Source organism: Leptodactylus fuscus, chromosome 1 (genome assembly GCF_031893055.1).
Source record: "Leptodactylus fuscus isolate aLepFus1 chromosome 1, aLepFus1.hap2, whole genome shotgun sequence".
Lineage (NCBI taxonomy): Eukaryota > Metazoa > Chordata > Amphibia > Anura > Leptodactylidae > Leptodactylus > Leptodactylus fuscus.
This window is the reverse complement of record NC_134265.1, coordinates 6,444,912-6,472,229: the sequence shown is the minus strand read 5'-3', so window position 1 is coordinate 6,472,229 and position 27,318 is coordinate 6,444,912. Positions and strand designations below refer to the sequence as shown.

The following is a 27,318-nucleotide window of genomic DNA, read 5'->3' as shown; positions in this document are numbered from 1 at the left end:
CAGTGGGTGATGTGATAGTATTTAGTCCTGGTATAGCGGTCAGCGGGTGACGTGACTGTACTTGGTCAGTGGGTGATGTGATAGTATTTAGTCCTGGTATAGCGGTCAGTGGGTGATGTGACAGTATGTAGTCCTGGTATAGTGGTCAGCGGGTGATGTGACAGTATTTAGTCCTGGTATAGTGGTCAGCGGGTGATGTGACAGTGTTTAGTCCTGGTATAGCGGTTAGCGGGTGATGTGACAGTGTTTAGTCCTGGTATAGCGGTCAGCGGGTGATGTGACAGTATTTAGTCCTGGTATAGCGGTCAGCGGGTGATGTGACAGTATGTAGTCCTGGTATAGTGGTCAGCGGGTGATGTGACAGTATTTAGTCCTGGTATAGCGGTCAGCGGGTGATGTGACAGTATTTAGTCCTGGTATAGCGGTCAGCGGGTGATGTGACAGTATTTAGTCCTGGTATAGCGGTCAGCGGGTGATGTGACAGTATTTAGTCCTGGTATAGTGGTCAGCGGGTGATGTGACAGTATTTAGTCCTGGTATAGTGGTCAGCGGGTGATGTGACAGTATTTAGTCCTGGTATAGCGGTCAGCGGGTGATGTGACAGTATTTAGTCCTGGTATAGCGGTCAGCGGGTGATGTGACAGTATTTAGTCCTGGTATAGCGGTCAGTGGGTGATGTGACAGTATTTAGTCCTGGTATAGCGGTCAGCGGGTGATGTGACAGTGTTTAGTCCTGGTATAGCAGTCAGCGGGTGATGTGACAGTATTTAGTCCTGGTATAGCGGTCAGCGGGTGATGTGACAGTGTTTAGTCCTGGTATAGCAGTCAGTGGGTGATGTGACAGTATTTAGTCCTGGTATAGCGGTCAGTGGGTGATGTGACAGTATTTAGTCCTGGTATAGCGGTCAGTGGGTGATGTGACAGTGTTTAGTCCTGGTATAGCGGTCAGTGGGTGATGTGACAGTATTTAGTCCTGGTATAGCGGTCAGTGGGTGATGTGACAGTGTTTAGTCCTGGTATAGCAGTTAGTGGGTGATGTGACAGTATTTAGTCCTGGTATAGCGGTCAGCGGGTGATGTGACAGTGTTTAGTCCTGGTATAGCAGTCAGTGGGTGATGTGACAGTATTTAGTCCTGGTATAGCGGTCAGTGGGTGATATGACAGTGTTTAGTCCTGGTATAGCAGTCAGTGGGTGATGTGACAGTATTTAGTCCTGGTATAGCGGTCAGCGGGTGATGTGACAGTGTTTAGTCCTGGTATAGCGGTCAGCGGATGATGTGACAGTGTTTAGTCCTGGTATAGTGGTCAGCGGGTGATGTGACAGTGTTTAGTCCTGGTATAGCGGTCAGCGGGTGATGTGACAGTGTTTAGCCCTGGTATAGTGGTCAGCGGGTGATGTGACAGTATTTAGTCCTGGTATAGCGGTCAGTGGGTGATGTGACAGTGTTTAGCCCTGGTATAGCAGTCCTATTTGATAACTCTATAGGTATATCAGTATTTTTTAGTGTGGGATCGGGCACGTGCCTTGTTGTTTGTGCACCGGGTCTTTAATGTTAAGGCTCACAAGTTTGACTTGGCAAATTTTTTTTTTACATACAACCCCATAAAAGACATAGGAACACCCCTGTAAGTACCAGCTTTAGCTACTGCTGCACACTGAATTAACAGAATGTGACATTGTTGTTGGTACAATATTTCAGAATTTGGGGCCCCACTTTTTATTTTGCCCAGGGCCCCATTTTGTCTGAAATTGCCCCCGTGCTATGGGCTCAGATCCACTATACAGTGAGGATGAGCTACTACTGGACAGTCATCATCTAGAGCCCGGACCAGATCTGGAGGAGACATCTGCTGCTTCCACCGCTACTAGTGATGAGGAGAGTGGTGTGAGAGCTGGTGTTGTGAGTGGTCAGGTTCCTGGCTTAGAGACCATTGAGGAGGACATCAGTGACCTACAGACATTATTGGATCACGATGTAGCCGACCACAATTGGGAGGACTACTGGATCTCCGCAATGTTAGACCCTCACTACCGGGGAAAAATGGGGGCTGTTTTTACACTCGCTTAGAGGGAGGACAAACTGAACTACTATAGAGACATGCTAAGTAGTAAGTTGGTCACTGCCTATCTGCACCACCATCCATCCTCTCATATGTCCTACCAGGGGAGCCCTGAGCGCACAGCTTGCACTGGCATGGCAGCTGTGAGAGGGGGTGGGGGTGGCAGGAGCAGTATCGGCTCCATCAACAGCAGTCTGAGCCTAGAGTCGCTGATGAGCAGCTTTCTTCACCCGCATCAGCAGCTAGACACAGAGCAGAACTTGAACCAGCAGCTAGTGCACCCTGCCACCCATCCTGGAACATTAGCTGGATTTTTGGGCAGCCAAACTGGATTTGTGGCCGCAACTGGCTGAGTTTGCCGTGTGCAGCCCGGACAGCAGATAGATGGACTGGGAGTGACTGGTAGGTTGTCTCAGGTATCTGGAGCCATGCTGACTGCAGTGCACCCCACATTTACTGGAGGGTACATGGGGGAGGATCCATAGAACAAACACAACGAAAAAGGTGGCCCCACAGATGCTCAACTGGGTTCAAGTCTAGGGAATAAGGGAGTCAGGGAAGTACTTGGAAGTCTTGGTCATTCTCCTCCAACCACTGTCGGACATTTCTAGTCATTATTTTGCAGGAAGATTCGATTTGCCCGAGAGAAGACAAATGACATGTACGGGTGGATGTGATCTGCAAGGATGGATTCACACCCAAATCTGTTCAGATTGCCTTCTACATAGACAAGCGGGCCCAGAGAATGGTGTGAAAAAGTTCCCCAGACTATAACGCTGCCGCCACCAGCTTGTCTTCTTCCAGCACTGGTTTCAGAGTGTTTGTTCTCTGATGTTTCTTGCCTGACATGGAGATGTCCATCTTCTAGGAGAAGGCAACCCTTAGCCAATCATTGGTGGTCCAATTCCAGTATGGCCATGTAAAGTGAAGCCTTTTGTTTGCTAGAGTAGGGACAATCGAACCTCCATACACATCAGGGTTCACTGAACTGTTGTTTTAGACACATCTGGTAGCCCAGACTCATTTTTATGCTGAGCTGCTCCACTGTAGAGTGTCGATCTTCCCTCACACACCTTCATAGCTGAGGTTCATCTTTCATATCAGGGGCACGTGATTCTCCACAGTCTCCATGTTGGTTATTCCCAATGGCGCCATTTCTCCGCTCACAATACACTTTCACCAAAGCAGCGCACGAACCGTTCACAACCTGCGCTGTTGGAGAAATAGTCACCCTTGGTCCGACAGCCAATAATCATCCCTTGTGCAACTCTGATAAGTCGTCCCCTTTATCCGAGACAACAATGAGATTCTGGGGGCAAAACGGTGGCTCAGTAGTTAGCACTGCAGCCATGCAGCGCTTGAGTCCTGGGTTCGAATCCCGCCAGGAATAACATCTGCAAGGAGTTTATATGTTTATAAGACACACTGATAGGAAAAAAAAAAGTCCATTGTGGTCCCTATATGGGGCTCACAATCAACATAAGAAAAAAAAAAAATGAGATTCTGTTCAGCCTATCACACACCTTATATACCCACCAAGCCGGCCCACAACAAGTCACTCCCTTCCTGAGCTACACGCTGCCGACGTCAGAAGTAGGAGGTGGTGATAATAATGGGACTCAACTCCTCTATTTATTCCATGGGATTCCGTGTAGTGATTACATTGTCTCATCTTCTCTCCATTCAGGTTCCTACAATATAGAATCCTCTCAGTATCTTCTATATAAGAGAATATTCCTGATTGATCCATCAAGGATGGAAAGAGACAGGAACAAGATGGCGGAAAGTCTATTAAATCTCACCCTAGAGATCATCTACCAGCTTACTGGAGAGGTGAGAGATTCTGATGATGTCATCATGACATCATTCCTATCTATAGTAATAACAGATGATATGACTGGAGAGGTGATGGACTCTGGACATGTATGTAGTGAGATTTATTAATGTGTCTCCCCATAACCAGGATTACACAGTAGTGAAGAAGACCTCTAGTGGGCGCTGTCAGACCCTTGTATTTGATGGATGGAGAGGAACCCTGAGCCCATTCCCGGGGCCTCCAACTCACCCCCTGATACAGGAGAAGATCAATGGACAGAAGATCCTAGGACTCACCCACAAGATGCTGGAGCTGCTGACTGGAGAGGTGACAGTGCTGGGAATGCTGGGACATTATACAGTAACTGGAGGGGTCGGGGTGATGACTGTATCATTGTGTTGTCAGGTTCCTATAAGGTGTCAGGATGTCGCTGTCTATTTCTCCATGGAGGAGTGGGAGTATTTAGAAGGACACAAGGATCTGTACAAGGAGGTGATGATGGAGGACCACCAGCCCCTCACATCAGCAGGTAATAGACATGACTATATACACATGGACTTCCATTATTTGTATGTACAGAATGAATTCAGTCCCTGTCTGTGTTTCCTACAGGTAGATCCAGTAAGAGGACAACACCGGAGAGATGTCCCAGTCCTCTTCTTCCACAGGATGATGATCAGGTAGATGGAGATATTCCCTATGATGTGTAGACGGGCTGTGAAGTCCTTGTGGTCAGTCTTGTTGTATCTAGCAGTATTATATGGTTATATACATGGGCGGTGTCATTGAGCCGCCATCTAATATGTTTATCCGGCTTCTCACAGACCTGCAGCTACTGTCAGGACATCTTTCATCTTCATGCGGATTAATGATCTAGAACATTCTCTGTGACTTCCCCATTTGTCCGGTGACTTTTACATTATTTGTTTCCCAGATTTTCCATCAGGATAAAGATGTGAGCGACATGAATGCTATATCTATGAGAATAAAGGAAGAGCCCTATGTGAGTGGTGATGAGGAGTGTGAGGAGGACATTCCTACAGGGACCCGCCCAGGTGAGGAGTCACCGCTATATAAAGCACAGAAGGGTCACTGATTCTATTCATTAAAAGAAAAAATATATCCTTGTACCGTGTTAGCTAGTGGATATGAAATGAAAGAAATTTTTTGAGAGAAGTCCTCAGTAGTTGATACCTTTTTTAATGGCTAACTTAAAAAGTTTTTTGATGACATATCAAGCTTTCGAGACTCTATAGAGGTCTCTTCATCAGGATGGTATAACACAATTTCTGAAGGTAGGCATATATATACACAGAGAAATGGAGTGTTGGATGCAAAATAGATGGAGAACAGAACACAATGTAAATAAACAGTAAAAAAAATATATATCAGTTCACAGGAAAGTTCTCTGGGTTTATGGCTTCTTTGATCAGTGACGTGTTGTCTAGTGGTTGTAATACGTCATAAAACTCTGGGCCTGGTTTAAACCCCTTTGGAGAGTGTTAAAGTCACCATAAGTTTAACTTCCCATATGAGGCGATCTTTTCTGCTCTTGAAATTCCCTCTCAGTACCAGGATCTTCATATCCTGGGTCATATTATGATTTTCATTGCAGAAGTTTTTTGGCACAGTCAGTCAGTATGTGTGGGCAGGTCTTGCACCTCTTATTTCCACATGGAAATGTTCCTTTGTTAGTTGGAGGTGACAGAGAGCTGCTAATAATCATATTCCTGAGGTTTGGTGGCTGTCTATAGCACAGGAGAGGGGGGTCTGGAAATATGGATTTTAGATGGTGGTCTTTTTGCAGTAGTGGATGTAATTTGCATGTAATTCCTCTAATTCCACACATACTGACTACGGACAAAATAAAGATCCCGAACTCTGATCGACAGTACAAGATCCCAGGTAACTTCACCTGCAGCACACCTAATGTAGTGTATTTGATATTGTGTACTAAGTGTCCTGAGGGCCTGTATGTAGGTGAGACAGGACAATAATAATAATAATAATACATTTTATTTATATAGCGCCAACATATTCCGCAGCGCTGTACAATTTGTAGGGTTCAAATACAGACAGATACATTACAAAGAGAATCATTTCACACAATGGGACTGAGGGCCCTGCTCGCAAGAGCTTACAATCTATGAGGTAGAGGGGGTGACACAAGAGGTAGCAGGGGCGGTATTACTTATACAGACGTCAGACACTTTTGTAATAGAAGTGACTGTCATTACATAAACATAAGACTTTATGAGCCGTCACCAGTCGTGTCCTGTAACATGTGGATGGAGCTTGGACCTATAAAGTTATCCTGAGATGACATCATATCATGTGGGGAAATGTGGGAGCAGGGACAGAGGAGGGTTAAGGGTTTACGTTAGAATTTATGATAGGCTTGTCTGATAAGATGCGTCTTTAGTTTGCGTTTGAAACTGTAGAAATTGGGAGTTAATCTGATTGTCCGGGGTAGAGCATTCCAGAGAAGTGGTGCAGCTCTGGAGAAGTCTTGTATACGAGCGTGGGAGGTTCTGATAATAGAGGATGTACCGTATTTTTCGGACCATAAGACGCACTAAGGTTTTAGAGGAGGAAAATAGGGGAAAAAAAATTTTAAGGAAAAAAAATTGGTGAAATATTTAATAACCTAATAATATAATATTTCACCAATGTAAATAGAACCGGGGGCTTTCGGACACAGGGATACCAAATGTGTATGTGTTTCACAGTAATGTTTTTGTTTTATATGTATTCTAGGGATATGGGGGTGATTTGAACATATATCTCTATCTATCTATCTATCTGTCTGTCTGTCTGTCTGTGTCTGTCTGTCTTTCTGTCTATCTATCTATCTATCTATCTATCTCCTATCTATCTATCTATCTATCTATCTATCTATCTATCTATCTATCTATATCTAATCTATCTCATCCATGGATGGAAAGAGACACCCTGCAGTGAAGCTATGCAAGAAGAGAAAAAGGGGCGGGCCAGACGGGTGAAGGAGGTGTGGTTTTCTAAGCAAACTTGAAAACACGCCTCTTTCACCCATCTGGCTCGTCCCTCCTTCACTGCCTCTCACATCTTGCTCCGGCAATGAAGCCACACAGACAGGGAAGTAGGGACGGGCCAGACGGGTGAAGGAGGCGTGGTTTCAAGCTTGCCGAGAAAACCACGCCTCCTCCTCCCGTTTGGCCCGCCCCTCCTTCCCTGTCTGTGTGGCTTCATTGCCAGAGCCAGATCTGAGAGGCAGTGAAGGAGGGGCGGGCCAGACGGGAGAAGGAGGCGTGGTTTTCTCGGCAAGCTTGAAACCACGCTTCCTTCACCTGTCTGGCCCGCCCCTACTTCCCTGCCTCTCATATCTCGCTCCTGCAAACACGCGACACAGACAGGGAAGGAGGGGCAGAGCAGGCAGGCACTGTGCTGCTCTCCTTTTGATTCACACAGACGGGACACAGACGCTGCACACGCTGCATTCGGACTATAAGACGCACACACATTTTCCTCCCATATTGGGAGGAAAAAAAGTGCGTCTTATAGTCCGAAAAATACGGTAAGTGTTAGGTCATTGAGTGAGCGGAGAGCACGGGTTGGGCGGTAGACAGAGATGAGGGAGGCAATGTATGGGGGTGCGGCATTATGGAGAGCCTTGTGGGGGAGGGGGATAACTTTATATTTTATTCTATATTGAATAGGCAGCCAATGTAGCGACTGGCACAGACCAGAGGCATCGCTGCAGCGTCTAGCCTGATAGATAAGCCTGGCCGCTGCATTCAGAATAGATTGTAGAGGGGAGAGTTTAGTAAGGGGAAGACCGATTAGTAAGGAGTTACAGTAGTCAAGGCGAGAATGAATCAGAGAGACAATAAGTGTCTTTAGTGTATCTCTGGTAAGGAAAGGACGTATTCTGGAGATATTTTTGAGGTGGAGGTGACATGAACGTGCGAGTGATTCAATATGAGGGGTGAAGGAAAGGTCTGCGTCATACATGACCCCAAGGCAGCGGGCCTACTGCCTAGGAGTTATAGTAAGGCCTGAGACTGCAATGGATATATCAGGGACAGATCTATTAGATGGTGGAAACAGTAGTAGTTCAGTCTTGGAGAGATTTAGTTTCAGATAGAGAGAGGACATGATATTTGAGACAGCAGAGAGACAGATGCTGGTGTTCTGTATGAGTGCAGGGGTGATGTCATGGTAAAATGTGTATAATTGGGTGTCATCAGCATAAAGATGGTACCTGAAGCCAAATCTGGCAATGGTTTGTCCAATGGGGGCTGTGTAGAGAGAAAAGAGCAGGGGGCCTAGGACCGGGCCCTGAGGAACCCCAACAGCAAGGGAAAGAGGAGAAGAAACAGAGTCCGCAAATGATACACTGAAAGTGCGGTCTGAGAGATAAGAGGAGAACCAGGAGAGCGCAGTGTCATTGAGGCAAACTGAGCGGAGCCTATTGAGGAGGAGATGATGGTCAACAGTGTCAAAAGCTGCAGAGAGGTCCAGAAGAATAAGAAGAGAGAAGTTGCCATTGGACAATCACTTAGGATGAGGATTAACTCACACAGACATACGATTAGAGAACAGAGAATGGACCTCCCTGTGCCAAAACACTTCTGCAATGAAAATCATAATATGACCCAGGATATGAAGATCCTGGTACTGAGAGGGAATTTCAAGAGCAGAAAAGATCGCCTCATATGGGAGGTTAAACTTATGGTGAACTTTAACACTCTCCAAATGGGTTTAAACCAGGCCCAGGGATTTATGACGTTTTAAAACCACTAGACAACATGTCACTGATCAAAGAAGCCATAAACCCAGAGAACTTTCCTGTGAACTGATATTATATATATTTTTTTTTACTGTTTATTTACATTGTGTTCTGTTCTCCATCTATTTTGCATCCAACACTCCATTTCTCTGTGTATATATATGCCTACCTTCAGAAATTGTGTTATACCATCCTGATGAAGAGACCTCTATAGAGTCTCGAAAGCTCGATATGTCATCAAAAAACTTTTTAAGTTAGCCATTAAAAAAGGTATCAACTACTGAGGACTTCTCTCAAAAAATTTCTTTGATTCTATTCAGACATTGGTTAGACTATTTGTTGTTCCCCGATTCAGGTAAAATACTAATAATACCTGAATATAAATGTGATACCGCTATAGGGGGTAATAAGTGTAGTATAGAATAGAACGTACAGCAGGAATATGGACTTGACATCGATGTGAACGAGGTAAATTTCTTCCTCACCGGCTGTCAGTCCTCGTGAAGGGAAAGAATTTACCAGAATTATATAGCAGATTATTTCAGGTAGCGGAAAAATAATCCTCCTGCTCGATCTTCAGGCAGATTCCACCTCAGAGCTCTATGGAAATAAATGGGAGGTGGAAAATCCGGCCTGGCCAGTAAGGAATCTGATGGAGATTCGGGGGCTGATTTGGTAAAGCGGAAAAATTCTTCTTCTGAATTCCTGAAGCAGCTTCTGCAAATGTCACTGTGTAAACCTCACCTTAGACCCCAATCACACTATGGAATCCGGACTAGAAAATCTGGTCTGTACATCAGTCACATTTCCCAGCCTGAACTCTGTCCACACACCAGGACTCCCCGTATCTTAGTGATCTATGACGCTAGGAGTCCCTGCTTCCTTGTGACGCCACAGACCCTACTACATACTGTATGGGACAGCAGATCCGCGGTGAGTTCAGGCTGGGAAATCCAGAAGATGTGGTTTGTATTCTATTGTGTGTATGGGGTGTAATACAGTAAGATTTATGGCGTCCTACAGTATTATTCCACATAAGTGGCCATATTTAAGCAGCCATGGATTGTGTTCACCTCTACAGTGACCTAGAGCAGTGGTGGCGTCTCCTGCCCCGCTTCATTACTATTCACTATCACTGACCTCCGTCTCAGCACAGTGAATACTAATGAAGTAGGCCGCGCTGCCGTCGTTTGCTGCCTGTGCCACTGACTTCACTTCTTCACACGGTCTGAAGCGTCTCAGGCAGCGGCTGCTCAGTGGGGAATATACTTATAAGGTTATGTTATTCAATAATAGTAACATCAGTTTCCTTCTTGTCAGATGACTGTACCAGGAGCTCAGAGGAACATCTGATATCTACAGATTATAAAGCAGAGGATCATGGTATCACACAAGATCCATATGAAGAACATGTCATTATCCCAGATATACCCTCAGCCATTCAAGAGAAAGATCTTTCTTCTAATTCATCACAGTCTGTTAAACAAAATGAAGGATGCCAAAGAGGTGTTATACATCAGAGAACAAACACAGGAGAGAAGCCATATTCATGCCCAGAATGTGGGAAATATTTTACTCAGAAATCAAGCCTTGTTATTCATCAAAGAATTCACACAGGGGAGAAGCCTTACACTTGCTCACAATGTGGGAAATGTTTTACTTATAAATCGGTCCTTGTTAGGCATCAAATAACTCACACAGGAGAGAAGCCATATTCTTGCTCACAATGTGGGAAATGTTTTACTTGGAAATCAGACCTTGTTAATCATCAAAGAACTCACACAGGAGAGAAGCCTTATTCTTGCTCAGAATGTGGGAAATGTTTTACTTGGAAATCATACCTTGTTAATCATCAAAGAATTCACACAGGAGAGAAGTCTTATTCTTGCTCAGAATGTGGGAAATGTTTTACTTGGAAATCATACCTTGTTAATCATCAAAGAATTCACACAGGAGAGAAGTCTTATTCTTGCTCAGAATGTGGGAAATGTTTTACTTGGAAATCAGACCTTGTTAATCATCAAAGAATTCACACAGGAGAGAAGTCTTATTCTTGCTCAGAATGTGGGAAATGTTTTACTTGGAAATCAGACCTTGTTAATCATCAAAGAATTCACACAGGAGAGAAGTCTTATTCTTGCTCAGAATGTGGGAAATGTTTTAATTGGAAATCAGTACTTGTTAAGCATCAAAGAATTCACACAGGGGAGAAGCCTTACACTTGCTCAGAATGTGGGAAATGTTTTATTTTAAAATCAAACCTTGTTATTCATCAAAGAACTCACACAGGAGAGAAGCCATATTCTTGCTCACAATGTGGGAAATGTTTTACTTTGAAATCAGACCTTGTTAGGCATCAAAGAACTCACACAGGGGAGAAGCCTTACACTTGCTCAGAATGTGGGAAATGTTTTGCTCAGAACTCAGACCTTAGTATGCATCAAAGAATTCACACAGGAGAGAAGTCTTACACTTGCTCAGAATGTGGGAAATGTTTTTCTTCCAAATCAGGTCTTGTTAAGCATCAAAGAACTCACACAGGAGAGAAGCTATATTCATGTCCAGAATGTGGGAAATGTTTTACTCGGAAATCAGTACTTGTTAGGCATCAAAGAACTCACACAGGGGAGAAGCAAATTGTAAGTGAATTTTCAACCTGAAGTCTTTGACCCGTCTACGTTGTAAGAAGGAACTTATATTCACAGTGGGGGGTTTTTCAGGTTCAATTATTTTTTTTCTTTAACTCCTTCATGCATTCTTATGTACATTTGCGAATGTGGGTAGTTGCTTCATCTCCACATACGTGATGGTGGTTGAGTGGGCTCAGAAGCAGAGCCCATACGATCATAATGGGAAAAATATGCAAAAACAAAAACAAGGCACTTAACCCCTTAGCGACCCATGACGTAGCTGAGCTCTCTCCATACAGGGTAGATGCCGGCTGTATAATATAGCCAGGACCTGCCACTAACAGCAGCGGTCGGTGCCTGAGCCGATCGCTGCTGTTAACCCTTTACACACTGCGGTCAAACGCGACCGCAGCATGTAAAGGGTGCAAGCGCCACGGGCGCCGCCATTTTCCGCCGATCGTCGCCCTCCTGAACGTCATCGGAGGGCGGTGATCGGTTGCTATGACAGCCGGAAGCCTATTGAAGGCTTCCAGGCTTGTCCCTGCATTAGTTCTATTAGATGATGCCAGAGGCAGCGTCTAATAGAAGTGATGGCATTTTGCTATTCACTGCATACTGTAGTATTGTATGAGCGATCAGACCCCCTAGGTTTCAAGGTACTAGACGTTCGGTCTATCAGCAGTGGCAAAGGATCGCCACAACTGATAGAACATGTTAGGGAGGCCCATGGAGGGAGAGCTGATTGTCTGTCTTTCTGTGGGTTACGTCATATAGAACCCCTGCCCAGAGGAGGCGATAGAGGTAGAAAGTTATTACAGGAAGAGGCTAAGATCATTCTGCGCACGGGAGCAATGGGACCACTTGGTCTCAATGAGAGGGTTGATATGAGCGTTTTTTTGTAATCTTCACATGAACAGTATGTGTCTGCTTCGCCCTGTTTGTTTTTCTTATGTTATCCCCTAGAAGAGCTTTGACACGTCTTATAATGTGCAATATAGGAAAAAAGTCCTTACTTCAGCTACTTCCGCTAGTAAGGAGTGCAAGATAAATCGCTGTTTACATCTAGCGATATCTGATACGATCCGTTATAGTTTTCCATAGATTGATATATGTAGCTAGACAAGTTTACTCAGCTTCTTTTTTCGATAGGCATTTATAATCCTGTGTTATAGGGAATTAGGTGTAGACAACAAGAGATTGCTATAGACCTAAATGGAATAACGTTGTTTAGCCCTATATTATTTTAAAGAATGAAGGGGAGGAGTTTGGAGTAGGCTAGGTCATGCTCCCTGCCCCATAGCACAGGAACGAGGATAAAGGCAGTTTATGTATGTAGTTCCTGTCTGGGTCCATCTCTAATAGATTGATAATCAGGGATCACGACAAATGTTACAGTTTCAGTATAGGAATAGCAATGTAGTTCCCTTTTATAGATCCGTTGTATAGATGTGCTGGTGGCGGAAGGTGAATTAGGGGTAGCGCTAATTGGTGCACATTTAATAAAAGAATTACACTCTATAGAGAAGAATGTCACAAATTGAGGCTAATAATGTATGATGTATTACATGTTATCAACATTACATCGATTGTGTATTTTAACTTGTTTTTAACTGATGAATGTAATTATCTGAACTTGGGTGTAGTAAGGTCAAGAGTAGGCGTGTTGACCTGTTCCATCTGGATAAATCAATGATGTTGCTAGCAGTTGAAGGAAGCCTGACGAAGTGCACTAAGCATGAAACGATCGTCGCTGTTTGTTTCTTTGCATCACTCCGTCTTCTGTACCCCGATGGTCAAGGTTTGACCTTTTTTTTAAAGAGGATGAAATAAAAACGAATGTTTTATGTATCCCGTGGCGGGTGAGTGCCCTGTTTTCTACATTTCACATCGCTATGTCACTGCCTGTCTAGGTTTTTTCACAGTGAGCACCACACTGGGATTTAATTTATTCCATGGTTTTTTGGCTGTTACAGCCGGGAATTTTTGCCAATACTGACACAAGATTGTGAATACAAGCGTTGTCGCAGTAGTGCCGCTGACTACTTTGTTCTTTGCAATATATGACATTAAATATAAACATATCAGGTATCCCCGCGCTCCAAAATGCCCGAACTATTAAAATATTAAAACATTTATTCCAAATAGCAAATAGCGTTTTTTTAACACTTTGCCTCCTATAAAAAATTTAATAAAAAGTGATCAAACCATCAGATCTTTCCCCAAATGGTATCAATAGAAACGTCATCTTGTCCCGCATAAAAAGACACCGCACCCAGCTCCATACATGTAAAGATGAAAAAATTACAGGTGTCAGAACATGACGACACACATTTTTTTTTCTATTTTGCTAAGTTTTTCATTTTTAAAAAAGTATCAAAACATTTCAAATACTCTATAAATTTGGTATCACCGTGTTCGTACTGACATGTAGAACACAGGTAACGTGTCATTTGTACCAAACAGTGAACGCTGTAAAAATTAAACCCATATGAAAATGGGTAATTGCACCTCATTCTGAATTTTTTTCCAGCTTCCCAGTACATTGCACAGCCTATTGAATGGTGCCATCACAAAGTACGATTTGTCCCGCAAACAATAAGCCATGATGTGAACTGAAACATAAAAACGTTATGGCTCTTTAAATGAGAGGAGGGAAAAACGAAAATGTGAAACCAAGAAATGGCCTGGTCATTAAGGGGTTAAGGTAATTTTCAGACAACAGAACAAACTACTATGTCAAAAGACAGAAATCACCAAAAACAAAATAGCTAAAATATTAAATACTAGTAGAATACCCGCGGCTTCGCTCGCAGGAAATATGTTAAATTGTTGGCTATGCGAGCTAAAGTAAAATTTTCCGTGTCACACTGAAATTGATATTTTCTCAGAGCTACAGTAAATCTTTTTTTTCCACTTAATTTTTATTTTGTCATTTTACTAATTTATCGTAACATTGATGTAAACAGCAACTTATTTTTTAATTTCAACATTTTTATTGATTTTATATATTTAATACATATTATGTAGTATAAACTATTACAACTAGTTTTCCATTACATCCACCATGACGACTACACAAGGAGGTTGACCTCTGACCCGCTGTAGGGACAGGAACTGAGAGACTTGTTAAATACACCACTCCCACCACCATTCACCAGTGTTTCCTGTCCCTACACAGGGTCAGAATGAGAGGCTCTCCTCCGTCTGGGGGAATAGGTAAGTATTACCACCGTCCGGCCCTCGGTCTTAGTCAAAGGCGCCTGCCTCCCTGGGCCATTAAGGACACGGGGGTATCGCTCCGGCCTGCCCCCGGGTGGAAAACTCCCCCCTTCCAGCGGTCCGTTATGGCTAATGCAGGGGGTAGAGTGGATGCCGGCTCCGGCCAGCACACAGGGGAGGAACGGCCAACCTAGGCGTACTGGCGTTCCAGGGTGTGGCATAGCCGGGCACAGTGGCGTGCGTCCCAGCTTCCGCTGAGGCTGCAGGATCAAGGAATTTCTGGGGGATGAATGCCGGGCGATGAGTGAACTAGGCGACAATCTTGCAAGGTATGTGATGTATCACTGTATGTTCCAGCATGTTGCTCTCTGAGGCACAGCTGTTGATCACAGATCCCCTGGCTGTTCCAGCTCCCTTGGTGTTGTGAGTACTTGGAACAGCTGCTCTGTACCTGAGAATTTTATTTTATTTTTTTCCCTTTCTCCTTTTAATGGAGCAGAGTGTAATTTGGGCTTCCAGTCTCCAATTGTAAGTAGAGACGGAAGGTTCCCATAGGAGCAAGGGTGTATTAAAAACTCCCAGGGCATGACCACTTTTTGGGAAGGAGTTGGCATTCCTGTTCTAGAAGCCCTATGCTCAGGAAGTACGGCGAAGGCCCTTAAGGGGGTAAGCCGACTTGGGAGGACTTAGGCCTTTCAGTATAAAGAAGTCCAGTTCTCCAGTTCTAGCCTTGTGCCCTGTCTAGATGACAGAAGGATAAGTAGGTTTATTTTTCTTAAAGCCTTAGAATGGGTAGGACCTTGTGACTTATAGGAGGCTTCTCCTGAGCTAAAGACTAAGCTTAGCCAGGGAAAGCATAGAGGGTAAAGTTCTATTAAGAGGCAAATTCCCAGGATGTCTAGTGTATTAACAGAGTAAACCTTGGGAGCAGTTTGCTGATTATCCCGCAGATCCTTCTGCGGGAAACACCCAAGGTGAAAGGCTTATCTCAGGTGAAGCCTTGCTAGCTGAGATTCTGACTAAACGGTTTGCACAGGTGCAACATGGTCTGGCGTGGCCTCATTTCAAAATTTGGCCTGGTTCAATCACCACCTGCCACATCCTAAAAGGGTGCGGTAAGGTTAGGGCTGAGGCTCGATCAAACCGGCTATTCTGCTGTTTTAAAGACAGAGTGGTACATATGGATAGGTATACATGCATAACTCCTCTTCCTGGCGCCCTTAGTGGCTGCCTCGATACAGGGCTCCAAGCTTGAAGCAACCTTATCTTTCCTTTCTCACTCTTTTTCTCTGTATCTTCAAAAATCCTGTAACCAAGAATCTAGCACTATGAATTAGCAACTATAAATCGAATGGAAGACCCTGTGGAGTTTTTGTTCCTTTTGTATCTATTGTTAAAACATGGACAATGACTGAAGACCTAGAGCACATGTGCCTGTTACCATCCCCCCAGGACACCATGCGGCATGGAAGAAAACCTACATGGAAGTGTGGACTTCTTCGTTCAAGGAGATGATTTCTGGCATCTATTGCTGATGTGTGAAGATGCCTACAGCTGACTGGTATTTCTTTCTATCACTGTGGACACGTGGGACTCTGTCTTGAAACCAACCATCACCCACCTACCCCAGGAGCTATGGAAGCTTGGCAAGAGAGCAGCACCATGTATACCTGGATGGCTTCAGACTTCTTTGGGGAAGTAGAACACAGTGGTAAGGAGGAGGAGGAGGGCTTGTGATGTTATAACCGCATATATCTCCATACCATATACTATTCAATGATGGTGTTAAGCATGCTATATCTTAATCTGTATATATTGTTCTGTACTGATGTACTGTATCCCTTATACCATTCACCAATGGTGTTATGCATATTATCTACACCTATCTATATACCACATAATATACCCTTCAATAATGGCATTATGTATGCTATATCATTATATACCACTCCGCAGTGGTGTTAAGCATGTTATACCTCTATGCATATACCGTATTTTTCGGACTATAAGACGCACTTTCTTTCCTCAAAATTTTTGGGGAAAAGAAGGGTGCGTCTTATAGTCTGAAGGTGGCGCCTGGCATCCGCTGTAATAGAGAGGCGGAAGCCGGCAAGTGATAGACGCCATTACAGGTGCCGGGGCCTGAGACATCGCTGCGCTCCTCTGCCCTGCATGAAGCCAGCAGCGGCAGGGGCTCCTCCGTGCCCCCGCTGCTGGCTTCATGCAGGGCAGAGGATCGTAGCGGTCTCAGGCCCCGGCGTCTATCCCTCCCCGGCATCCGCCTCTCTAGTACAGCGGATGACGGGTCAGTATCCGTGGCCCCTTCTCCCCTGGGGCCGGTCCCCACCGGCCCCGTACCTGTAAAGTTGCAGGCCGGCTCCTGCGCGGCGATATCGCAGGAGCCAACCTGTTCGGGTGACAGCCGGGAGCCTAATGAGGCTCCTGGGCCTGTCACTGCTATATATTAGTATTGCGGCTGGGTCTATGACCAGCCGCCGTAATACTAATATACAGAATGTCCCATAGACGGCAATACAGTTGTATTGCCGTCTATGGGACTTGCAATCAAGTGACCGCAGGTTCAAGCCCCGGGGGGGAATAAAATAGTAAAAAAAAAAAAAAAAAAACTTTAAAAATATGAAAAAAGTTCTAAATCACCTCCTGTTTTTTTTTTTCAATACAAGGTGATCTAAGCAATAGATATCCCCCAAAATGGTATAACTAAAAAGTACAGCTGGCCCCGCAAAAAAAAAAAAAAAAATCGCTCTATGCGTCCCCGTACAGCTGCAGGGTCACCTGTCAATGTGGCCTTGCAGCTGTTGCAAAACTACAACTCCCATATATCAAATATTTTACCAGTTTTTGCTTCAAAATTTTTTTTCCCTATTTTCCTCCTCTAAAACCTAGGTGCGTCTTATAGTCCGAAAAATACGGTATACCATTCCATATGTAATGCAACCATTATATACACCATTCAACAATGGTGTTATGCAAGCTATTGTGGGGGAGGTAGGCTCAGCGGTAGCAGCAGCGGACCCAGACAGTCAGAGACAGACACCAAAATCAGTTTAAACAGGGTTTTAGCCCTGTGTGTTTATTTTGCAAAAAGGTGTTGGCAAACAAAAACAGGCCTTTACTTCAGGCAAAAACAGAAACACAAATACCTGCCCGGCTGGGCGACTAACTACACAGATGCACTCTGTCTATACGTGTGGCTTGCTTCAACCACACGGACAAAACAAATCAATAAGAAATACAAGCTGTGGAGCACCCACTGGTCTCACCAGTTTTCAGTTTGGCTGGACAGGACCTGGCTCCACCACTCTCCCCCAGGACTGAAGTCTTGAGAGGCTTTATAGGCATGTGATTAGACCTAACTGTTCCCACCTGTGCACACAAGCTCCTTCCTGCAGTAGGATGAGAAGAGGTTAATACTGACAGATGCCTTGCTACAGCTATTGAAGCCCTCACTCACCACACATATGAGAGGACTCTAGGGGAGATATAGCGTCCTTCCAGGACTTTTCCTGTCACTTTCTTACACTATATACACACATATATATATATCCTATTAATATTATAAATGTGAAATGTTTGTGGGTTTGTGACTTTGGATGTTCGGATGTTTGGCGGTCAATCACGCAAAAACCGCTCCACCGATTTGGCTGAAATTTTCCACAAACATAGTCACTACACTCGATTGCGCAATAGGCTACTTTTTGTCACAATAGCGCACATACGTTTTTCCCAGGACTCCCACAAAATCCAAACTCACACCACCATCTCTGCAATCTCACACACTTTGGACCCCGATTTGGCTGAAATTTTCCACAAACATAGTCCCTACACTCGATTGCACAATAGGCTACTTTTCGTCACAATAGCGCACATACGTTTTTCCCAGGACCCCCACAAAACCCAAACTCACATCACTATCTCTGCAATCTCACACACTTTGGACCATAGCAAGCCACAAAATTCATATTACCCCCTACAGCAGAGCTCAGCAACCCCTGGCACACATGCCAAGAGTGGCACTCCTGCCATATTTCACTGGCACACCAGCAGCACAGGACCTGCAAGAGTTAAATGAAGTCTCTGCTAGAGCTGAGGCATAAGGACACTCCCCTTTGAGAGATGTGCAGGAAACCCAGGGGGTGGAGCTTAATCGCTCAAGTCTCTGCCTGCTATAGTGATAGCTCCTGCCGAAGCTGCTAGCAAACTGAAAGTAAGACGCACACAGCTCCCTTCCTTTACTTCCTATTCTCATTAATGTCAGGCATGGGGTTATTAGTTTAGTGTTAGTAACTCCATGTGCCTCACATTAATAGGAATAACCCCCATCATGTCCCTCATATTAACCCCTGTGTGCCCCATATAAAGGTTACTAATATGTGAAACATATGGAGGGACTAACAAAAGACCTCAGTAATGAAGATACTTAATTATTACCTCCAAGTCTCTCATATATCAGTAACTAGAGATGAGCGAGTACTGTTGGGATCAGCCGATCCGAACAGCACGCTCCATAGAAATGAATGGATGCACCTGGTACTTCCGCTTGGACGTAGCCGGCGCGCTTAACCCCCTGCGAGCCGGCTACGTCCATTCATTTCTATGCGAGCGTGCTGTTCGGATCGGCTGATCCCAACAGTACTCGCTCATCTCTATCAGTAACTCTTACACTGGGGTTAATGTGAGGGACATGATGGGGTTAATTGCTATTAATAAGAGGCGCATGGAGTTACTAAACTGTCATGCACAGGGCCAGACTTTATGTTGCTTGCTCAAAAGTATCCTGTGCCCAAAACTTACATGTACTGGCGCAAAATAACAACTCATACAATGTCTTATATCAAAGTATATTAACCTGAAATCCTTCTGTCCCAAAGACACTATGTACAGTTTATACCAACACCGTATAGCGGCTGAAATACAAATTACATTCATCACAAAAATCTCATGTGCTCTCAGAATTACAACAAAAACAAGATACACAGTTACATTTTATATCCCATACCTTATACACAGTACGAAAACCTTACCCGCGCCTGTATATACCCACTTCTACAATCACCGCAGACGAAGTCGCGGGTACCAGCTAGTATATATATATATATATATATATATATATATACTTATGTACTGTATATGGCACGCATAACGCCATTGTGGAATGGTACATATTGATCGGTGTGTGTGTGTGAATATGTATATAGGAATGACACCATTGTCGAATGGTATATGCCTATTGAGCAAGGACATAATATTCATTACAGGTTCCTGCTTATATCAGGTCAGATATCTAGTGATTGGAGAATAAAACCCCTTTCTGACAAAAGAGCAAGCGGCTACAGTCTTCTGTGGTTTACGTCTGCTCTGATAATAGTGGTTTATGATAATAGTGGTTTACGTCTGCTCTGATAATAGTGTATGTTATTATACAGGCGACCTGTTCTGATAATAGTGTATGTTATTATACAGGCGGTCTGTTCTGATAATAGTGTATGTTATTATACGGGCGACCTGTTCTGATAATAGTGTATGTTATTATACAGGCGGTCTGTTCTGATAATAGTGTATGTTATTATACAGGCGGTCTGTTCTGATAATAGTGTATGTTATTACACACACACTCCGCCTGTTCTGATAATAGTGTATGTTATTATACAGGCGGTCTGTTCTGATAATAGTGTATGTTATTACACACTCCGCCTGTTCTGATAATAGTGTATGTTATTACACACTCCGCCTGTTCTGATAATAGTGTATGTTATTATACAGGCGGTCTGTTCTGATAATAGTGTATGTTATTATACAGGCGGTCTGTTCTGATAATAGTGTATGTTATTACACACTCCGCCTGTTCTGATAATAGTGTATGTTATTATACAGGCGGCCTGTTCTGATAATAGTGTATGTTATTATACAGGCGGCCTGTTCTGATAATAGTGTATGTTATTATACAGGCGGTCTGTTCTGATAATAGTGTATGTTATTATACAGGCGGTCTGTTCTGATAATAGTGTATGTTATTACACACTCCGCCTGTTCTGATAATAGTGTATGTTATTATACAGGCGGCCTGTTCTGATAATAGTGTATGTTATTATACAGGCGGCCTGTTCTGATAATAGTGTATGTTATTATACAGGCGGCCTGTTCTGATAATAGTGTATGTTATTATACAGGCGGTCTGTTCTGATAATAGTGTACGTAGGTTACACTTTTTGCCTGTTTGGATAAAGGGGTATGTTCGTAGATATTGGGCAGGTCCGGATAATGGCCTATACACATTCTGCCTGTTCTGCAGCGGGGTCAGTGTCCAGATCTTTTCTATGGAGAGAAGGTTCTCATTCTATCCTTCCTGGATTCTGAGCAAAGCATTATATCAATGGATCCTTATCCTATCAGTTTCAAAAAGAAATTCCACTCCTGAGGACAGGGATGAAGGATTCAATGCCATTAGGTAAAGCCATGAACATTGAAGAGGTAGTTTGTTCGCTCTCTCCACTGCTAGGCACTTAGGGGAGAATCAGGCCCTATCTATTAGGGAAACTTATCTTAGAATCAAAGTGACAGGATTCTTTAAGGCCAGATCCAAAAATTTTATGCCGGAGGCAGTGTCAGAGTTCCTCAGAGAGCAGGTTAGAGAACTACCTCCTTTCACTCAAATTCCTCTTCTTCAAAAGAGGGAGTAGCGGGCCATGGACGTCAGAAGGGCGGAGGTCGCCTACCTGGAAACTACCTCCTCCTGGAGAAAGGATGTCAATTTATTAAATTAAATTTGTGGGTACAAAAATAAAGGTCATAAGGCTTCCAAAACTACCATTGCAGGGGAATTAATGTGACAATCCTGCAGGCTTTCCTGTTAAGGAATCTATCAGAGCCAGGGAACATCAAAGCTCATTCAACTGGGGCAGCTTCCTCCACTTGGGATGAGGGACGGGAGGCTTCCCTAGAGCAGATATGCAGGGCTCCCACTTGAGCTAGTTCGCTAACCTTTGCTAAACACTACAGGTTAGGTTTGGTAAGTGATTTAGCCTTTGGACGTAAGGTCCTTTTGGCGGTAATCCCGCCCTAAGAGTTGTAATCTGGTATATCTCCTTGTGTAGCCGTCATGGTGGATGTAATGGAAAACCGGAGTTAGAACTTACTGATAACTCTGTTTCCATGTAATCCACCATGACGGCGTCTAATTACCCTCCCTAGTTAATATCTTTATGTAAGACAGCATACTGTAGTTTATATTTCACACCTTTCCTTTGTAATTTGGTAAACACTGGTGAATGGTGGTGAGAGTGGTGTACTTAACAAGTCTCTCAGTTCCTGTCCCTACAGCGGGTCAGAGGTCAACCTCCTTGTGTAGCCGCCATGGTGGATTACATGGAAACAGAGTTACCGGTAAGTTCTAACTCCGGTTTTTGAACTATTTGTTTTTTTATCAAAAATTTATATTTCTGCCCCTTACACAAACATATAAAACATTTACACCCAATTAACAACATAGTACAGCCCTTCCCCCCTCCCTCCAGTGTTATCTATGAGTAGAGATGAGTGAACAGTAAAATATTCGATGTTCGTTATTCGTTCCGAATAGCATCTCAATATTCGACTATTCGAACGAATATCGAACCCCATTATAGTCTATGGGAGAAAATGCTTCGTTTCAGGGGATCCCACCATTCGACTCAGGAGGGTCACCAAGTCCACTATCACACCTCACCTCACCAAAATGCAACTGGGACAGCAGGGGAAGCATGTCTGGGGGCATCTAACACACCAAAGTCCCTCTATTACCCCACTATCACAGCCTAACAACTACACACTTTCCACACTCAAAAAAAACCTCTATCAAAGTGGGAAAATACCTGGAAACCTTCTTTACTCCCCAAATGGATGGACACAAACCCCAATTTAAGCTCAACAAACATTAACAAGGACCCCTTTAAATCACATTCCCCATGACAACCACAGATGGAATAGGCAATAGGAAATCCTTCAGTCCCCACCCTGAACTGTCTTTGTGGATGTGTGTGTGATGTGGTAAGACCTTCCAAAATTCACTTTTATGGCCCTTATTGTGAGCACTCCCAAATTCTTAGAGGCCCTTAAGCTGAGCTCCCAGCAGAGATTGAGGCCCTTCAGGTGACTTCAGCCTTTTACCAGCAGTGTTTTAGGCCCTTTGGGTGAGGCGAGCCTTGCACCAGCAGAGTGTTAGCCCCTTTAAAACTCTTTGCCCCTAAAACAGTGGTTCCCGAACCATCACTCTCATTGTGTTGGATTGATGCAGTGGTTTGGACTGAGGACCCAGACATTGACCTTGATTTTGATTAGGAAATTGATAACATTTTGGCATCAAGTCCTGGGGGTAACTTTTATTTAGAGGACCGCAAAGGTGGAGAAGTGGCTGAAACCATTACTAGCGGTAATGGTCGTCTAATACGGGACTCTATTACCTCTACAGGGTTCTGATCAGGTGTTAATAGTCCAAACAACATTGTTCTGCCCTCATAGGCAAAATTTGTATTGTGTGGTAACAGCACCATCTACTAGTCATTCACTGTAACCTCTTTTCAGCTCTAGCCCTATGCATTATGGGTAGTGCCCGGGTTTTTTCTACTTCCTTCCTCTTCAGCCACCATTTTACATCATCTCTCTGAGTGAGGAGGTCACTCCATTCCACCTGTGCCATGTTGTTTGCTATCTCAAGCCTGTTTCAAGCATAGTCGGTAAGAGAGTTATACTTATGTCACTATGCCTTGTTTTACTGTTTGTTTCATGCATTACATAGTCCTGTATAGCCTGTATTGCTACCTCATGTTATACCATACTGAGATTATCTGTATATGTATCTGATATACTGTATATGCACTGTACAGATTGTATTCTAAGTGCCATTATTTCTTCCTATAGTTTCACCTTTCCTGTCTTCCCATCAACTTCCAATAAAGAGGTTTACCACGTCACAAGCCTTTTTCTTAAGAAGACAGGGGGTTTAGCTACATGTCTATTACACACCTCAGTCACGTGTATGAGGACAATATAGTGAAACGACTGCTTATAGCAGACTCACGAGATCAGTGAAACGACTGCTTATAACAGACTCACGAGATCAGTGAAACGACTGCTTATAACAGACTCACGAGATCAGTGAAACGACTGCTTATAACAGACTCACGGGATCAGTGAAACAACTGCTGATTACAAGCTGAGGAGATCCGACCAGACGGAGCCCGCCATTATCCACGCAGAGTCAGCATACGGATAACACAGCTACCTCCTAACGGTCACATCATTTCTCAAAGCCGAGCATCTTCAGTTAAGACAAGATCCCTGACAAATGGCTCTAGCAGGACATCTATCAAAGATGCTGCCACCATTGCCCGTGCAGAAGCGGAAGCAGCAAAAGTGAAAGCCAGCTTCACAGAACAAGAGATACAGTTGAGGCTAAGGTATGAGATGGAGAAAGCACGCCTCGATGCTGAGAAAGAGACGGCAACCGCCTTAGCAAAAGCAGAATTCCTAGAAGCTGCAGAACTTTCAGAATCTGAGATTCATCGCGACATTCTCCAGCCAGAACTTGAACTCCAAGATCCAGAACAACGTACTTCACAATACGTCTATCAATATTCCAAGTCAGATGACGACTTAGATGCAGAGCGTGATACAAAGCCCGTCATTAACAGACCAAGTGAACCTGATTATGCAGATCGCCAGGAAGACTACTACCACTCTGCTTACTACAAACCAGAGAAGGCAGATCAATGCAAGACTGGCTACAACAACTGCCCCCCAGAACGGAAGATCCGAAATACTTCCCAACTTAGAGAGACACCCTTCGCTTCTGAAAGGTACTACACAGATTGGACTAAACCAGAGACATCCACCAGGTATGACCACACACCACGCACGTACTTTGACAACACACCAGCAGCTGGTTCTATTGCTGTTCCAGCCACCATGGACTTTGCCAGGTTCCTTGCTCGACGTGAGTTGGTCACCAAGGGACTTGTAAAGTTCACTGATCGTGCTGAAAACTACAGAGCCTGGCGAGCCTCTTTCCAAAACGCCACCAGAGACATAGGTCTATCATGTAGTGAGGAACTGGATCTCCTGGTAAAGTGGTTGGGAAATGAATCTGCAGAACATGCTAAGAGAATCAGAGACATCAATATAAATCGCCCAGATGTCGGTCTCAAAATGGTCTGGGATAGACTTAATGAGTGCTATGGCTCACCCGAGGTCATAGAAAGTGCTTTATTCAAAAGAATCGAGGACTTTCCTAAAATATCTAACAGAGACTATCCAAAGCTTAGAGGGTTAAGTGACTTGTTATCGGAGTTGTGTGTAGCAAAGGCAGAAGGAGATTTGGTAGGATTGACATTTCTTGATACTGCCAGAGGCGTTAACCCCATAGTTCAGAAGCTCCCATATAATATACAAGAAAAGTGGGTTATGCATGGTTCTCACTATAAACAGGTTCACAAAGTGCCATTTCCCCCATTTAATGTATTTGTAGATTTTGTCTCTGAACAAGCAAAAATCAGAAATGATCCAAGCTTTGATTTCATGTTGTCATGTGGTACCACCCATGTTAGTAAACCTCATAGAGCATTGGTAGAAGTGCACAAAACTAATGTTTCCTCCACAGGTTCAGTCCGCCAAGAGTCTAGCCCACGTCTAGACAAGGACCCAAGCAGACAGTGTCCCTTACACAAGAAGCCACATTCTCTACTTAAGTGTAGAACCTTCAGGGAAAAGTCACTGGAGGACTGGAAAGCCTTCCTTAAGGAGAACAACATCTGCTTCAAATGCTGCTCTTCAACTTCACATTTCGCTAGAGACTGCGAGGTCAATCCAAAGTGTTCCGAATGTGACAGCTCAGAACATAACTCAGCTCTACACCCTGGACCACCACAGCGGACTGTTCCCCAAACCGAAGAGCATAGCGGGGAGTCAAAAGACGTTAATACAGACACTCCAGCAGTCACTTCTAAATGTACAGAGGTATGTGGAGGCCTCAAAGGAGGCAAGTCCTGCTCTAAAATCTCTCTAGTGAGAATCTACCCAGCAAGTGACCGGAACAAGGCCATCAAAGTGTATGCAATTCTGGACGATCAAAGTAATAGGTCGTTAGCCAAGTCTGCCTTCTTTGATAGCTTTAATATTGAAGGACCCAGTGCACCCTACTCTCTAAAAACGTGCCGGTATGGTACAGACGGCTGGAAGGAGAGCAAGAGACTACGTAGTAGAGTCCATAGATGGCAAGGTGTGTCTGCCCCTGCCAACTATACTGGAATGCAACCAAATTCCAGACAATAGACCTGAGATACCCACCCCTGAGGCAGCAGCGCATCAACCTCATCTGAAGCATATTGCACACCTGATTCCAAACCTTGATCCAGAGGCTCAGATAGTCTTGCTCCTTGGTAGAGATATTCTGCAAGTCCACAAGGTTAGACAACAGATCAACGGTCCCCACAACACTCCTTATGCCCAGAGACTGGACCTAGGATGGGTCATCGTAGGGGAGGTCTGTTTGGGAGGTCTACACAAACCCACAACAGTCAACAGCATGCTTACCAATACACTCGAGTGTGGACGTCCATCTCTTCTCCAACCATGCAAAAATCACTTCTTCATGAAGGAACTGCCACATAGCACTTCACCACCAAATATCATGTGTAGTCCTGCCTGTGATGACTGCATGTGGGACAGCAATCAAGATCACTTAGGGTGCACAGTTTTTCACAAGACAAGAAAAGACGATCATATAGCAATGTCATTTGAAGATAAACTGTTCCTTGATATAATGGATTACGAAATGGTGCAAGATGAAACAAAGAGTTGGGTTGCACCCCTACCATTGAAGCCTCAGAGGCAACGCTTACCGGACAATAGAGGACAAGCTTACAAGCGATTCGTCTCCCTCAAGCACAGACTACAAAGCAAGCCAGAGATAAGAGATCAATTCTTTACCTTCATGGAAAAGATATTCCAGAATGGTCATGCAGAGTTAGCACCTACTCTTCCAGACTCTGAGGAACGCTGGTACCTGCCCATGTTCGGGGTCTATCACCCAAAGAAGCCTGGTCAGATCAGAGTGGTGTTTGAATCAAGCGCCAATTACGAAGGTGTCTCATTGAACGACGTCCTGCTGTCAGGCCCGGATCTAAACAACAAGCTCATAGGAGTACTGTTACGCTTTCGCCAAGATTCCATTGCATTTACAGCCGACATCCAACAGATGTTCCATTGTTTTCTTGTCAAGAAAGAACATAGGAATTTTCTGAGATTCTTGTGGTTCGAGGATAACGACCTGTCTAAAGACATTACGGAATATCGGATGAAGGTACACATCTTCGGTAATAGCCCTTCTCCTGCGGTCGCCATCTACGGGCTGAGACGCGCAGCTCAGGAAGTCGAAGCAGGGTACAGAACTGATGTCAGACTCTTCGTAGAAAAGGATTTCTATGTGGATGACTGTTTGAAATCCATGCCCACAATTGAGTCCGCGATTAGTCTTCTAAAGAGAGCCAAGGAAACGCTTGCTTTATCTAACTTGAGGTTACACAAAATCGCTTCTAACTGCCAGAAATTGATGGAAGCCTTTCCTTCTCAGGACCGTTCAAATGATTTAAAGGATTTGGATCTAGGTGTCGATCCCCTTCCCATGCAACGAAGTCTTGGCCTACTCTGGGACATTAAAGCTGACACCTTTACCTTCCAGGTTGGCAAAGACGAAAAGCCCTTCACACGCAGAGGAGTGCTATCGACTATAAGCAGTCTATACGACCCACTGGGTTTTGCAGCTCCAGTAA

At 44.2% G+C, this 27,318-nt stretch overlaps 1 protein-coding gene across 1 annotated transcript in view; it reads left to right on the top strand.

Moving 5' to 3' along the window:
- LOC142189644 (uncharacterized) overlaps positions 1–27,318 on the top strand; it is a 263,072-nt gene that overhangs the window by 214,123 nt on the left and 21,631 nt on the right. Inside the window, exons 5-6 of the mRNA XM_075262242.1 lie at positions 7,802–7,807; positions 10,455–11,168. Of these exons, the coding sequence (XP_075118343.1) occupies positions 7,802–7,807; positions 10,455–11,168 (720 nt within the window). The remainder of the gene's footprint in view (positions 1–7,801; positions 7,808–10,454; positions 11,169–27,318) is intronic.